General features: G+C 31.7%; 1 protein-coding gene across 10 annotated transcripts in view; it reads left to right on the forward strand.

Moving 5' to 3' along the window:
• Positions 1-16317, forward strand: part of LOC148615193 (AT-rich interactive domain-containing protein 1A-like) — a 39545-nt gene that overhangs the window by 5041 nt on the left and 18187 nt on the right. For 6 of the 10 annotated variants that reach the window (XM_088589855.1, XM_088589856.1, XM_088589857.1 and 3 more), the window contains 6 exons: positions 1569-1727; positions 2290-2586; positions 3227-3307; positions 9423-9546; positions 13807-13902; positions 15639-15776. In XM_088589855.1, the coding sequence (XP_088445981.1) occupies positions 1569-1727; positions 2290-2586; positions 3227-3307; positions 9423-9546; positions 13807-13902; positions 15639-15776 (895 nt within the window). Of the gene's footprint in view, positions 1-1568; positions 1728-2289; positions 2587-3226; positions 3308-5389; positions 5409-5541; positions 5681-8546; positions 8676-9422; positions 9547-13806; positions 13903-15638; positions 15777-16317 lie in introns of those variants that run through there. The other 4 variants (XM_088589858.1, XM_088589865.1, XM_088589864.1 and 1 more) reach the window with 4 other exon arrangements.

Below are 16317 nucleotides of genomic sequence, written 5' to 3' on the forward strand. Positions count from 1 at the left end.
TCATTTTCATTTTTTTTTTAAGCACAAGTAATTTTTAGCTCACCAGGCCACAGGCCATCTGAGCTAGTGCTATCACTGGGCGTCCGTTGTTGTCGTCCGTCCTCGTTAACAATTGTATAAAACTTTTCTCCTCTGTTACTACTTGACTGATTAGAACCAAACTTGGTATAAATGTCCCTTGGGATATCTTGCATAGTACTGGTATGGGAATTTTTGATTTGTCGAAAAACATAGCCGCCATTACTAAAAATAGAACATAGGGGTCAGACAGTAGTTTTTCACATGTATCTCCAAAACCTTTAGATTTAGCTAAATTCTAACTGAAATAAAAGTGTTCAGCATGATGAGATCTATCTGATTAAGTTTTGGTTTTAATCCGTTCAGCCATGTTGGAGTTGTTGCCCTTTTTCAAAGATTATGCTATTTTTAATGTTATTTCTCTCAAAAATCTCCTCTTACACTACTTGACCAATTGAAACCAAATTTGGTATGAATGTTTCTTGGGGTATCCTGCATAGAATTTGTCTGGGGATTTTTGATTCATCGAAAAACTTGGCCGCCATTACTAAAATAGAACATAGGGGTCAGACAGTAGATTTTTAAACATATCTCCAAAACCGTTAGGTTTAGCTAAATTCTGATGTACAGTGAAAGTGTTTTGCATGATGAGATCTATCTCTGGTCATATTTTGATTATAATCCGTTTAGCCGTGTTGGAATTGTTGCCCTTTTTCAACAATTTTTGGTATTTTTAATGGTGTTTCTTTCAAAAATCTCCCCTGACACTACTTGACCAATTGAAACCGAACTTGGTATGAATGTTCCTTGTGATATCCTGCATAGAATTGATGTGGGGAATTTTGATCCATCAAAAAACATGGCCCCATTACTGAAAATAGAACATAGGGGTCAGACAATAGTTTTTCGCATTTATCTCAAAACCGTTAGGTTTAGCCAAACTCTTTCAATTGCTGAAATGATCCTTATTATAAGGCCTTCAAAAGTATTCAGGGATCGAAGTTGTCAGGTAACTCCTTATAAGAGTTATTGCCCTTGAAAGATGATTTTTTTTTTGGTTTTCAGCCAATATCTTGAAACCTATAATAGATAGAAAGAAACTTTCATTTGCTGAAATGATCCTTATGACAAGTCTTCTTGAGTCAAAATTGTTGGACATCTTGTTAAATTTATTACCCTTGAAAGACTAACTTGAACCAGGTGAGCAATTCAGGCTCCCGGGAGCCTCTTGTTTCTTTGTCCTATTCAAGTTTATGTCTAGCAGAGAGGGGGTATACATGACAACTCTTAGTAACTAAATTAATCCTCTGGTCGTGTTGAAGAAAATCTGAAGACCTGTCTAGCTTCATTAACAGTCATCTTACAAAGTGTTTTGGTTAACAGGTCCTTAATATATTTGCCAGTGTTTTTAAAATGTATTTGGCCTTTGGAAGATTATTTTTAGGATACCTCTATATTTCAGCTGTAGGACCAATAATTAAGTCTGCATGTTGATATTCTAGTGTATATCTGTACTAAAATACTTTGTCCCTTGTCTGGTTTGTTGATAGGGAGGTCCTGATGGGAGCCAGCAGAGATCCAGTTTCTCACCTAATTATCCAATGATGGCTGGAAATCAATATGGGCCTGGCCAGTTTTCCCCCAACTCCCGGTTTGGTATGAGCTCTACACCAGCTAGACAGCAGCCAAGTGCTGGTTACAACAACCAGGTAATGTTTTTAGAACTGTTTATTTTATTAAGTATGTTTAAATGGCAACCTTTTCAAGTTTGTTGTTTTTTGTTCCTGCTGCCTGATATTTCTGGCTCCTCTCATGATACTGAAAATTATTGGTTATTTCCAGTGACTATGTTACATGTACATTTGTATGTCAAATGGACAATGATGTCCCAAGTAACAGAATGGCATCAGTTTTGAACATCTTGACATAACATCACAATTCACCCTTTTCAGATTGCTGTGATATTTTCTGTCTTGACTTCAAACCTTGTGACATTCTGAATGTACTTTGTTTTTTTTTTGTTTGTTGTTTTTTTGTTAAATATTTTAAAGTTAGTTAGCTTTGTATGTGGGTTATAGAATGATTGAAGTAAGCATCAGTTGGTGTTGGCATGATGGGAGATTCTCTACGTAATTTACTTTAATGGTCATGGTAAAATACTTCATGTTATAACATGGTGCTATAGGAATCTACATCAGAATTTTTTTCATTGAAATTTTAAATTCTGGTATATTGTAACAAGTACAATCTAAGCACTTTTATTGTGCATAGATGGCGCCACAATATGGTCATCAGCAACCATCCTCCGACCAGTGCGGATATGGTTCTACGCCATCTCAACAGTATCTTCCTCCGTCTTCTCAATCGTATATGCCTCATAATCCATCTCGACAGCATACACCAGGAGGACCTACGCCACCACCACCTTCATCAAGAATTTCTCCAGCTCCATCAGATTCATCTAACTCACAGCCACCAGCTCTTTCACCAACTCCATCCAGACAACAGACCTCACAGACACCACCAAGTTCAGGGCTCCAACCCACCAGTCAGCAACCTAGCCCAGCTGTAAGTAACATACTTCCAACATCAAGATCTTCCTTATATGGTAACATATTGAAGAATGGATTTCTAGAATTAACATATGTTCAAGACTACAACATTTTTTATCATGGATGACTAGATTAAAATTTGGAAGATTGTAATGAATTGTAGTTTTCAGTACCTGTGATAATGTATACCTTTATCTTCCAGTCTTATATTTGATACAAAAATATATTTGCATTAACGCATTCATTTTTACAAGTATTTCATATAATAATGCCTTTTATGCAAGAGAAGTTGGTAAACACAAATTATTTTGATTAAGAAAAGCTTAGGGCTTATTTTGGAAAAAAAAATATGAAAAATCCAAAATTAGGTGCAGAAAGAGTCCAATTTCTATCCAAATGGTTAAACAGTGCATGAACTGTTGGTTTAGGGCAGGATCAGTCATGGCACTAAGGTCAAACTTGTCACAAATTTTGAAAAATAAGTGATTATGCTGCAGGAATTTTAAGTATTTCTTTCTACAAGAAACATATCAATGTAAACATATAGATAAGTTATTTCACATTTTCATACCAAGGAGAGCAGGGACTGTCCATCATATTTTGCCTAGTAGCTGTGAAATGGCTCTGTATACTTATTTTAGTATCCTTTTTTTCAGGGGAGTAATTCTAGTTGGAGTGGTACTAACAATAGTAACACAAATAAACGGAATGGGGATGACAATGAATTAATGCCAGGGGTAAGTTCTAAGATTTATATTTTGTGTCTTATCAATAATTTTGTGTATGCCTGTGCTCTCCTAATAATTTTAACTGCTAGGCAAAGCATAAAACTGGGCTTTTTTCTGAAAATGATAGAAGGTGCCAAAACAGTAATTTAACCAGTATTTGTTACAGTGCTGTAGGAATGTTGAACTTATGTTTCAATGGGAAAGATTAAAATGAAAGTTTCTCTTTGGAAAGGAAAAAGTCCAACCTGAAAATGACTGCCTCATTCACTTTCATTGGATGACTAGATTTTGAAATCTTAGAACATTGTATCCTAGGAATGGTAGTCTCTATGTCTGCAGAAGTATGTACTCAGTACTTCTACTCTATAGATATACCTTAGGCCTTAAAATAAAATTTTTGTTTGATTTCTATTGGTCTATAAAGACCAATGTCAGAACTGGTAACTAAATCAAATATTATTTTATTAAATTTGCAATTGTGTAGCTTGCAAGATTAACTGGCATTGTTTCCTTACAAACGATAAAATATTACACAACTTACCTACCACACCTGGCTTTGTTGGGTTTGGATTGAGAAAAAAACTAAGATTAAGGTGCCTTTTTACCAGCAAAAAAATAATTTTCTGTATTGATCATTTTATGGTATAAATTTATAAAATTGATGTAAAAGGTTGATGTAAGAAAATGGTCTCCTGGCTCTCTGTTGTTGGGTTTTTTTTTCTAATCAGCGACACAACAATCTGGCAATATTGTCTTTTAGATTTTGCTATATTGTACTGGTTTTTTCAAGTGAGTTAAAACTAATTTAAGCTTAAATTTGTGTCCAATTCATGTAGTATGGATTTTGATAGTCCACCCTTTATCAATTATCTTATTTACCAGGACTATGTGAAGTCAGCTCCTTATTTGACAATTCACTTTTTTCATTTAGAATGACATCTGTTTGTATGGTTATAGATCTTCCTTTGTTTGTCATCACCCCCCCCTCCCTTTCTGGGGAAAACTGTAAGGCAATAAGTATTTAGTCTTGTATTGTAATATGTGATTACACTTAATCTTATTGTTTTATCAATTCTGATCTCTTTAGTTTTGTAAATTAGGCACTAAACCTTTTACATTTAAAAAGTCTGTTAATTCTTTAATGAAATTAAAAACAACATTAAAATTCTCTGATTATTTTTGGTGATATGTCTTGAAGATAATTTCAGTATAGATTATTGAAGAGAGATTGTTTTATTCAAATTTGTTTTGAAAAAGAAGATTTTATCCTTGAAGCAATTGAATTATCTAGATCAATAATGTCAACTTTATTAATTACCACTGAACTAAAATCAATTATATAGTATCAGTTTTGTCTTCATTTGACAGACATATTCATTAAGAAATAGTATGTGCATTAGTACAGTCAAATTCAGTATGAGAATTTTGGTTTTCATAGTAAAATTCAAAGCCTGTATATAACGTGTGGAGAATTTATTGAACAAACTACACATCTTGCTGATAACCAAGCCTCGATACCACACATTCAGCTGGTAGTATTGATTTTCTCCCCTTCAAGTTAAAGCTGTTGTTTATCTTAACCAATACAGCAATTTCATGTGTTTTTCTTCAGTTCTTCCCACCGTCAGTCTTCAATGTTAACTGCATGAAGTAATGTTTATCAAAAAAAGACATTTCAAATATATATGGTGACAAGTGCAAAAAATAATTTGATTTTAATGATGATAAAATTAAGTGATATTGATTTCCTTTGTTTAATGAGTTATAAGTTTGATGAACACAGGGACATTGAAATCAAATTGATTTAGACTATCCAAAATTAACATCTTTTAATCTTCTAAGTTCTATTTCTGATAAGGAATAATAAGGCTAAGGTAATTAAATTCTTCTTTTCATCTCTCTTTGTGTTGAACAAAGGAGATTACTTTAAACTTTTTTGGAATAGACTATAGGCTATACGTATTCTGACACTAGAGCCCTACAGGGCCGAGCCCATAATTGACTGAGGTTTGATAAATGCTAGAAGATTGTATTGCGTCCCTTCTTGCCTGAATACAAGCTTTTGAAAGTTGAAAGAAATTTTGGACCAGTCCATTGTTAGAGAAAAGGGGTAAGATTTTGTAGTGTTAGAAATCATTTTGCAAAGTATTACTTAGAATTTTAACATTATTATTTAAATTTATTAATTTTAAGTATTTACATGGGGAAAAAAAAGTTAGTGAAAAAAAATGAAAACATTCCTGGTATATGCTACATCACATGGTCTCCCAACTGTTTTTCGTGTATTGATTGTGTAGAGGAGATATTTTTGGAATCCTTTATTCAGGCGGCATACACAGCTGAACATACAAGCTCTGGTTGTTGTATAGGGGAACAGTACAGGTAAATTTGTTTTAAATGTCTGTTTTTAACATTGCTTTGCATTAAAAAGTCTGGTTATGTAATCTGTAATAAAAATTGAATTTTTTTGTCGTAAGGAATTTGAATTAATTAGTATTCACTGATCAAAAACTGTTAATTATGAGAAATTAGTTTTGAAAAAAAAATCCTTTGTTTTTGCCCAGTTGAATTCAGTAAAAAAATTTATTTTGCCTACAATATCCTTGTTAGGAAAAATATACTTATAGTATTATCATAGTGGTATTGATTTTGAAAATTTCTTATTTATGGCCTTCAGTGAAAATGCCATGTGCTAATTACAATTCCACCTGTGATGGGTTAAAGTGAAAGTAGCTGGGAGTATCAGCTGGTTGATTAGTCTATACAGCTGCTTATTTAACTTGTTGATATATATCTCTGCTTTTAGTTGGTAATAATCAGAAATCTCATTTGTCTTGGTAATGAAACATTTGGCTCAGTAATCTTGGAAATGAATTTTGTCTAAAGTTGGTAGCAATTATCTTAAATGAACTTGTTCACTTATTTAACTATGACCATTAGTTATGTTTTAAGTTGTATTTACCCAGGTTTTAAAGTTTTTGGGTAATCCTGTTATTAGAGAAAAAAAGTAACTCCTCCAAACAACTTGATTTTTTTTTCTAAGGAGAGTTATATTTTCTGCCTTTTTTTCTTCCTTTCTTTTTTTTTTTGGGGTCAAATTCAAACTCTACTTGCTAGATATATAATGTTTTCTGACTTTTTGAAAGTTGGTCTCATAATGGAGTTGAAGTGTTCACTGGTATGTCATGCTTTCCAGTTTTTTTTTTAATCCATGTTTTTTTTTTTAGCTTTATATTGTAGAATCATGTGCTTAAATAATACATTAAAAAATTATGAAGTAGAAAATTATTCAGGCGATGTGTTATAGGTTTTTTTAATTTAAGGTTGCCATAGGGAGCCTCAACAAGAAGATTTACTTTCCCCCACTTGAAGTTAGCTTTTCAATTTCACAAATCTTTCAAAACTTCAAATTTTCTACTTGCCAAAGGGAAAGTGGTACATTTTTTAACAATGCTCCAACATCTAAATTGCACTCGCCCTGGGTGACAGGAAAGTGGAATCCTAGAACACTGCAAAGTTATTAAAGGTTCAGGCCAGTAAAATTATAGCCATGTTAATGAAATCTTTCAAAGCTAGTTACATTGTACATTTATTTGAAAAAAAAATGATTGTCAAAAGTTGTTTATCACTCATTGAGAAAGAGAATATAGTAACGAAAATCGTATTGTATGATTTTCTGTAGCCCACTCCAAATCTATATAAGATTAAATGAATTCAAAATATCAAAACTGGGAGTGAAGTTAGTGCTACTGTTAAATCTTGTAAATATAGTTTTTTATAAAAACTACTTATTAAGACATAGAATAGACTCTTTCATGCAACTGCAGAGTATTCAAAGAGCATGCTTAGTATACAATGTCCATATAACAAATCTAAATGTTCTTATTTCACTTGAACCCCAGCATGTTTCTTTGAACAGTTGAATTGTCTTTATCTGTTTCACAGCTGTTACATAAACAAATAAGTCTACAACACTGTATACCATTCTAGGTTTATCAAAATTAAACATAGCAATACAGTTTGATGTACATATAACTGTCTTATTGATGTTATTATGACTATAGTCATTCTCTCCCTTTAGGAACTACACTCCACACCCCAATAGTAGTTTTCTAGATGACCATACAATCATAAACATTCATCTACTTGTTAAGCAAATAGGATCTGTTGGTCAGTTAGTATGAATATTCAATTGCCTTACTAATTTTCTGGATGATTTTGAACTAAAATTTGTTGTACTATGAGAACTTGGAAAGTAAAGAAGTCAAGTGAGTTAAGATTCTAGTTGATATTAAGAAGGTTTAATCTATACTACATATATGGTGTACAATCCACCCAAACAATTTGTTTCCACCTTTATTTCACTAAAACACAGCATTAAATACCTTATTGTTATGGTAATGAAAAAGATGAACGAGTGCATGATATAGTGCTATCCATTGGTCAGTACACAATTGACCTTTTCTCAGGTGGCTCCAGATCAGTTTCTGATCAATATAGTTTAGTCAACAGATGCTGGCTACAATCTGTTATAGGAGGTAAAATCTCAAGCTTAAAGCAAATTATGATGTTAAATGAAGATATGTATGTAATTAAGAATTTAATCTGCAGTATTAATGAAAAGTAAAGTTAAAAGAGATAATGTAAAGTACTTGTAGGATGAGTTTTTTACTTTAATGGACAATTACTCCTAATGATTAAAAAAAATCCACTGAGATGCCATAGTTACTTATTAAGTATTTGTAAGTATTTTAATATTAATTGTTAATCAAGTATTGATAAGAATAAATAGTTAATCATTTCTGTTAAAAAAAACAAAATGATTAATTTATGACACCAAAAATCAATAAGCTGGCATTGGACTAAAATATGTTCTGAGATATTGAGCAATTTTCCCATACCCATTACCTGTTTAAAAGGCCTTTTAAATTATATCATAAAATTTCTCTGTATAACTGGTCTGTTAGGCCTAGACTACAGACCTTTTATTTCATGTTCTACCTGAACGATCTGTACAACACAGGTAACATAGCTGGAAATACAAGGTATTGTGTGCTTCATATCAAGCCTTTGATAAGCCCATATTATAGTCTGTTTCAGATTTTATTATTAGTTTGAAAAACATCTTTATTTTAATGCATTTTACTATTAAATAAACAATTCTTAATGTTCTGAAACTAAATAGTAAGTTTCTGAGGATAATGTAAAATATGGACATGTCATATTGACTGAAATAGGGAATTTCTCACAATTGATTTTCAGCCAGTCTTTGTCTGAACCTGTGTATACATTATTCATAGTTGACACATAGGGAAAAACACAGGTAACACATAGTCAAAGCTGAGATATATTGGACTTGTATAATTCCAGCGCTTAGGTAAATTTTTGTCTTTTCACATAGGGTTATTTGAAATTGTATTTAATTTAATCATAATTGGGATGAGGTGGACTTTTAATCAGATAGAATCTTTTTAAGTGAATTGTTTGTGTTTTGAGTTATGAAATAGGTGTACTTCTTGACCTGCTAAAGAATTTTTATCCTTAAAAAAAAATCTGTTTATTCTGTAAATTAAGAGAACTGTTGTATATAAAAAAAGGAAAAACATCAAATTAAGAAAGTTAACAGACTTTAACAATCAATAATTGGTTCCAGAGAAACTTTGAGTGGGGCAATCAAGGGGAATTCTGAGAATAGATTGAAGTAGTGAGATTTTTTTATTACCAGTATACTTCTCTGAGAAATTAAGAACTGTAGTGAAGTATAACATTTCAATTTACTTCTCTAACTAGTTCTATTGTTAATAATAAAAAAAAAATAGTAATATATCATAGAAATGTTGAGGAAAAAAGGTACATCGTGTAAAGTGGTTAAAACTGATACAAATTTGGTGAATATATAATTATATCATTGTTTTATTTTGAACGTTTTGGAGTAATTAAGTCAAGTAGTTGGTATTGTAGTTATTTTTTTGTTTTTCTTTATCAATAAAATTTTTCAATTTTCATGTAGAGGTTTAAGTGAATTTATATTAGCTTTAAATTTATATCCCTGCTCTTGATACTTTTGAAACGGGGATATGTAAATGATTAATTTGGTTTTGTAATAAAGGTTATTTTTTTTCAGGAAACACAGTCTGAAGAACAAGGAGCAGATGGTGTCCAACACCCAGCTGTATCAGCCCTGAGACCAACCCCATCCCCCGTAGGATCCTCAGGGTCTAGGTCAAATACTCCAGCATCATTACCAGGTATGTCAAAGTTCAAGGGACAGCTTTTCCTCATTGACAACTATGTTAAATGTTAAAAGTTAACATTATCATGGCATTTTTAGAAGTTGAAAGTGTATTAGGTGGAAGTAGTAAATTAGTTAGCATTACAAGTTTCATATTACTAGTTCTGCCCATGTTGTGATGACACTTCGGAAATGATAAGTTCACAGTTAAGTAAGTGGAAGGAATAGTTACACCTTATTAGCTTAGTTATAATAAAGGTGTGAGGAAGAGTGAAGCCTTGTTCACCATAGGTTAACATGTGATTTATATAGTCGAAACTACAAAATGCATTTCTCTGAGCATACGATATGGAATGTTGTAGTGGCTTGTTAACCTGTCCCCTTAACATAACTCGCTCTTCTGTTTTGTAAGTCATGGAAAAATCACATTTTTGCATCTTTTTGTGAAAATCCCTATATATTGTGTGAACTTTTCTGCATTAAATGTTGACAGAGGACTTGTGTAAAATTGTAAAATTTATAATGCTGGAAATATTATTGAAACAAATTCTAGACCACTGTCTTGTCTTTAAAGTTTTTTAGCTCAGATTCTGATTTGTTTCAAATTCATATTTTAATTTTTAACTCCTATAATACTAAACTAAGATTTTTCAGTTTGTGAAGTCAAAATATAAAATCTATGAGAAAAACTTAATGTTAATAATTGACCACTTAGTATGTGCATGTTACTGATTTCAAAGGATTTTTGTCTGGCTGAAAAAAAAGAAAAGAAAAGGTGTACAGAATTGTAAGACTCGTATCAAATGTCATAAAATTATAAAAATTAGTTCATTGCTGTGGATATATAAAAGATAGCACCTTTGCACTTATCCATGGAAATATGATATTGTACAGGTTTTCAAATGATGTGACCTACTGGATGTTCAAATGAGGTTCTTCATTTTCTTATGGAAAATATTCCATTTATTTTCTTCCCACAGTACAGGCATCACATTTGGAAAGAATTTATATATTGTTATACCCTAGAATGAAGGGAAACAACTCTAATCTTAATTTTACACAATTTTGGTGCATTGAAGAAGTTTGAGTGTTTTTTTTTTTTTTGAAGGGGGGATTCGTCCTGGAATCCACATATATGTACCATGAGCTCCGGCTTGTTGCTGATAATTATTTCTAGGAATATATTTTCTTGATCTGGTCATACTAAAGTATTTCCTCACTTTTATGACCTTACAAATATCGTTGCTGGTTTCTGGTCATTGACTAAGTTATTACAGGCAAGTTTGTGTTTAAAATTCATTACTTGATGATAAACACTTTGGTGCCAAGTTTGACTTAGTAGTTAGACACCGCCTTTACTGGTATATCTGTATGTAAACTAGAAAAGTCAGAGATTGATGAGTACAAAATAGGTGACTAGATCTCTTAACACCAATAGAATTATAATCATCAGAAGTAAATGATAAACTTACCTTCACTGTGTCCTATAATCTCAATATATGATAGTACATTGTATAACATATTTGTATGTAATCTTTACAATATTTCAATTCAATATTCATGTCATTCAATATGTGACACCTGATGCATGAATTAAAATTGGAAACAATATCTAAGACGTAACCCGATATGAATAAAAAGTTGTTTATAGTGGGGGCGTGTGGTTAGGTCACAAGGTTATCATGTCTCTCATCTCAAAGAATGTATATTGTGCCAAATAGGGTATTAATTATACTGTTATCTATCAAGGTCACAACTTGTAGGAAATGAATTACTACAAAGGTCAAACCATCAATAGAAAGTTGAACAAAAGGACGTTTTTTTCAACCAAGTCATTTAAAGAAATCTTACATGCTGACCTATTCATAATCTATAAGTCAATCAGGTGTAGAACTTATATATTTCACAATGGGAGATTTTACATAGTAAATCTTAAGTAGGAAACATCTGGTTTATTGTTTACCTAAGGTGATAAGTACTAAAAAGAATTATTTTAAAAGTTAGGGGATTTCCCATCATCTATTATCATTAGATAAATTGGTTTCCCCCTAAAGCTAATTATAGACAATAAAGTGTTGCTAAGTAAATGAAGGTCATGATCCTATAGAACAAACACCTGTTAAATGATTTATTGTTTGTTTACATACATCATGAATGACATCAGAGAGACTTCAGCCAAGACATACATGTAATAAATTCACACGAAGATTAATTTATCAACCTTGACAGATAAAAAATTCAATTAAAAAACCACATGTCTTTAGTAATTATTTCAATGACTTCCTATTATATAAGCTGATAAGCCCCAGCATCTCAAAGAATTTTTTCACCTAATGCAGCATAATAATTGCATAAAAAAATCAATGCAAGGCATTTAATGAAGTGGTTTGTTGTAATTATTTCAAGTTTATTGGATCAGTTCACTTTTTATGATAGTTAAATGCAAAGTGCTTTAACAGACCTCATAAAAATTCCATTATGAGGTTTCTTAAGTGCAGAATGATGAAGCAGTACTAAACCATGTTCATCATCCATTAATAAACAATTGAATGACAGGTAATAAACAGGTTGAGATTAGATTGCATGAACAGAAAATTAGATTAAAGTATCAAATGGTGAATAGAGTTTCATTTTGTACTTGATTTCTGTCCTTGCACCTTGTGCACAGATAGTCTTTGAAAGAGTTATAGATAAAAGCTCTTTTTTGAACTCTTGGTTCTGAGCTCAGGACCTAAAAAAAGGAGAAAATCATTCAAAATGTAGGGTAGAATTGTTCACATTTAGTGTGGAATTTCTCAAAGACAGCATAACTGTGAAGAATCATTTACTGCCTTCTTGGGTCTTTAACACTCTATTTAATGTGTGAAAAAGTGAATTGACTTAGTTTTGAAGAACAGTAACATCTGTTCTTTAAGAGTCCTTTTGAATTATTATATATTTAAGCACTTGCGGTAATATTTATTTTCTTAACAATCTTTAATGACATGTATGCCATAATGAAGGGACATTATGAGGTTTCATTTACTGTGAAAGAACTATTGTTTGTAGGGTACCAGTTTTCGTGGTTTTTGTGGGTAGACCAAACCTAAATTTAGTTCCCAATGAATAAGAGATTCCCATTGATGTGTATACTGAAAACATTAAAACCACTAATTCAAGAATCCATGAACTTTTGTTTTGAAGACTGTGTTTTCCCACAGATTATTGAAAGGCCTTAGTGACTTAAAGCATAAGTTATGAATGAAATAGGTATGTTATATCCCTCAGGAAATCAAGAATCCCATTTTCATTTTCAAGAGTATGAGTAGAAGTTACTGCAAGTCTGAATTCTTGGGAATGAAAACTTGAGGTGAAATTGCTAGTTGTATGATAAATGGAAAGTGGTTAAGCCTTGAGTTTATGGAAGTTCACTTTTAGGGACAACCGCTATTAGTGGAAAGACAAAAATACCGAATGTCACTCTTAGGATTCACTTTAGTTTACTGACATTACATAACTCAGGTAGTCCAAGGCTATAGGAGGATAGTAAACAATTGATATTTCGTTTAAGTAAACTATTAAAAGTGACAGTATGTGGATCATTGGTTATGGCTTCTTCCCTGTGTCACTTGACCGATTCAGAGATAAAGCTGAGTAATGAATATTGGGAGTACATATTTGTCTGTTTGGAATCGGTTTTCAGTTCAGGATTGGCAAATGATGCGTTTCTGTCCCCTGTACCATATATGCCCAATTCGTGAAAAGGGGAAAATACAGCAAAAATTTTCCTAAAATAAAGGGTTGGGGCTGCTTTTAAAATGAGGAATAAAATCACTGACAACCCACGAAAACCATGAAAATAAGTACTCAATGAATAAAAATGAAACCACAGTATTTGTGGCCACTCTTTTTCATGGTTGCAAAATTAGCAAAAAAGTTGGTCTACAAATTTGAGACCTACAGGATTATTGAAAAATATGATGTCACTTCCCAGGCTATCTCTTCTATGGCATTAGGAAATACTGTAGCGATATAGGTTGTAAATTTCAGATGTATTGAGGAAAACAAAATTGTATGTACTGAAGTTCTAGATCAGATAATTCTGTTTAAACTATATTTAAAAGAAAAAAAAAATTGATGGAAAAAGTTTAGTAGTTTGAATTAGAAACCTTCGCCTGTGATTGTTTTGGTAGAAGAATTTTTTGAACACATATTTTAGAATTGATGTAATTGAGTAATTGTAAAGTAATGTCTTTTTGAATGAGCTCAACTGTAGTTAACATTGTTTTGGTTTCAGGTAATGCTGTTGGAAGTCCAATGCAGCCACGCCCCTCTTCTCAACAGTTAGAAGGACAAAATGCTCACATGAATCAGTCACCAATGGCTACACAAGGTACATATACCAAGAAAGATAACTCTAGGTTACATATTACACTATATGTTATACAATCTATTTTTAGAAGGATTTAAAATAAATTAGAGCTTTTATCATTGATATAGCATTAGCACTATTTAAAATAAATAAGTACTTGTATGTTAATTTGTGTAATGATATCTTTTTAAGTGAGATATATTGTTTAGATTTGCCATTTTAAAGTTTCACTATTCTTGTTTAACACACTAAATTCAAATTTGTGTATGATTTGTATCTGTAAATATAAATTCTTGCTTTAGTAAAATCTTTATTCATTTTTTTTTAATAACATAGTACTGCTTGGGTACTTTTTGATTAAAACGGTCATTACTTGATTTGCTTGATTTCGCATTTGCTGTTAGGATTACTTTACACAATGCTTCATTTTTTAAGTATAAGTTACTGTATATATTCGCTTTATGGGGACTAAATTTGTAACTGCTGGGAAGGGTTCTTACCTATAGACAAGATCTAACTTATGAAATACAATTTTCAGCTTGAAAATGTCAAAAGCTTGATAATTGACATGAGTGTGACACCAACATTGAACAGCCTGACCATTTACCCCAATGTTAAATTGTAAACTTTTTCTATGAAATCTGTCATGATCTTCTACTTTTTACAGCTAAAACAAGAATATTTACTGTTTAGTCTTTGTTTTGCCACAATACTGGCCATCAATGATTTTATTTGTATTTCCCACTCATCCATTTTGTATATTGATTTTTTACCTGTGTACACTCGTATACTATAGCCAAAGATGCATAAGTGTGATAGAAACATGATCTTATAAGGTACCATAATTCGTGACAAAAGTAAACAATATTTTAGTTGGTAATGACAATTATTTTTATTAATTTCTTTCTATTTAAGATAAAATCTCTTAACTTAATGAAAGATTTCAGAAATGAGTTGTTAGAGTATCATTAGCTTTCTGTTTTATTCTTTTTTGTTCACTATATGATTTTAATTTGGGTTATTAGTTTTACCAAAATTAGAATGAATTAAAAAATAGTCATATGAAAACAATTCACATGGTGTGTCAAGAATTTAATTACTTTCTACTATAAAAAACGATTCTGGCTTGTAATTATTTATTTCAACATTTATTGGAGTTATCAAAACAAACAGGTAAACTCATTGTAATTAAGAAATGTTAGCAATGCAGCTCTCAGAAATTGGTCAGATTTATAAGCAGGTCAAGGCTAGGTTCCAGAAATTTTAGACTGAAAAGGAGGGTCAGACTTACAGGCGGATCGACTTAACCATAATGCAGTACCTGAACCGATCCATGCAACAAAAATTACAATCGGTCATAATCATCGATCAGTTTTCGGCCAGTCATTGATCCGTCAAACCGATCCATTCAATTGGTGATCGCATCAGGTGACCACAGAGCGGTCAATGTATTTTTAAGGTTTTTGTTGTTTTCTTTGTCAATTTTACACATATTTACATAATGCAGTAGGTTTAAACATCAATTTTTACTTTTATTTTACATTTGTTTTATTTTTAACAGATCATCTGTCATTTTACATAACACAACTGTGATCAGATCGGTCACCGTTTATCGATTAATGATCTGTCTGCAATCAATCGGTCAACGGTCATCGATCCATCAAACTGTTGTGCGGATCCGTTCAGGTACTGTAAGTAGCAAACAAATAAAAGAAGTGAATCAGATGTATACAAAATCTGTCTTAATTTCTTTACAGGGTACAGTCAACAAATGATGCCACCTCCAATGGGCCCCAATCACATGAATTTTGGCCCAGGTGGTAAAATGCCACCAAACAACATGGGTGGACCAATGGGAAATTATCCCCCATACAATAATCAATATCCACAGTCTGGTAAGTTGTTCTGTCTCATAACCAGCCTCAACCTTGTATTCATATCAGACCTGATGAATTCATGGAAGCCAAAGATAAGGAAATTTTCTTTCAAAAGATATATACAGATATATTTAAACTAAAATTAATGGAAGATTTTAGATCATATGGATGAAGACATATACATAGAACTTTATCATGAATTGCAATGACTGCCAAGGTTATCTGGTTGAAAGTTTGAATTGGAAACAAATATTTTGCTTAGTGTCTCTTAAAATTTTCTGAAAAAAAAAAAAAAAAAAAAAAAATAATAATAAAAAAAAAAATAATAATAAAAAAGTGAATTTTTCTAAATGTGCAACATCCTGAACATTGTTCTCTGTAAACATTTTTTGTTCACTACAATAAGCTAGACTGGAGGTTCATAGTCAATATTCACTGCTGATAGTAACATTGGGTAGAAGTATTGGATTTTCTGTTATCCTTAATCATGTCTGTCTCCTGGTATTTGATGGTGAATTATCGATTGTTATATTCTATAGTCATGTTTACTGCTATGTTT

This window comes from Perna viridis, chromosome 6 (genome assembly GCF_037379345.1).
Source record: "Perna viridis isolate PV_CMFRI_1.1 ecotype Kerala chromosome 6, ASM3737934v1, whole genome shotgun sequence".
Lineage (NCBI taxonomy): Eukaryota > Metazoa > Mollusca > Bivalvia > Mytilida > Mytilidae > Perna > Perna viridis.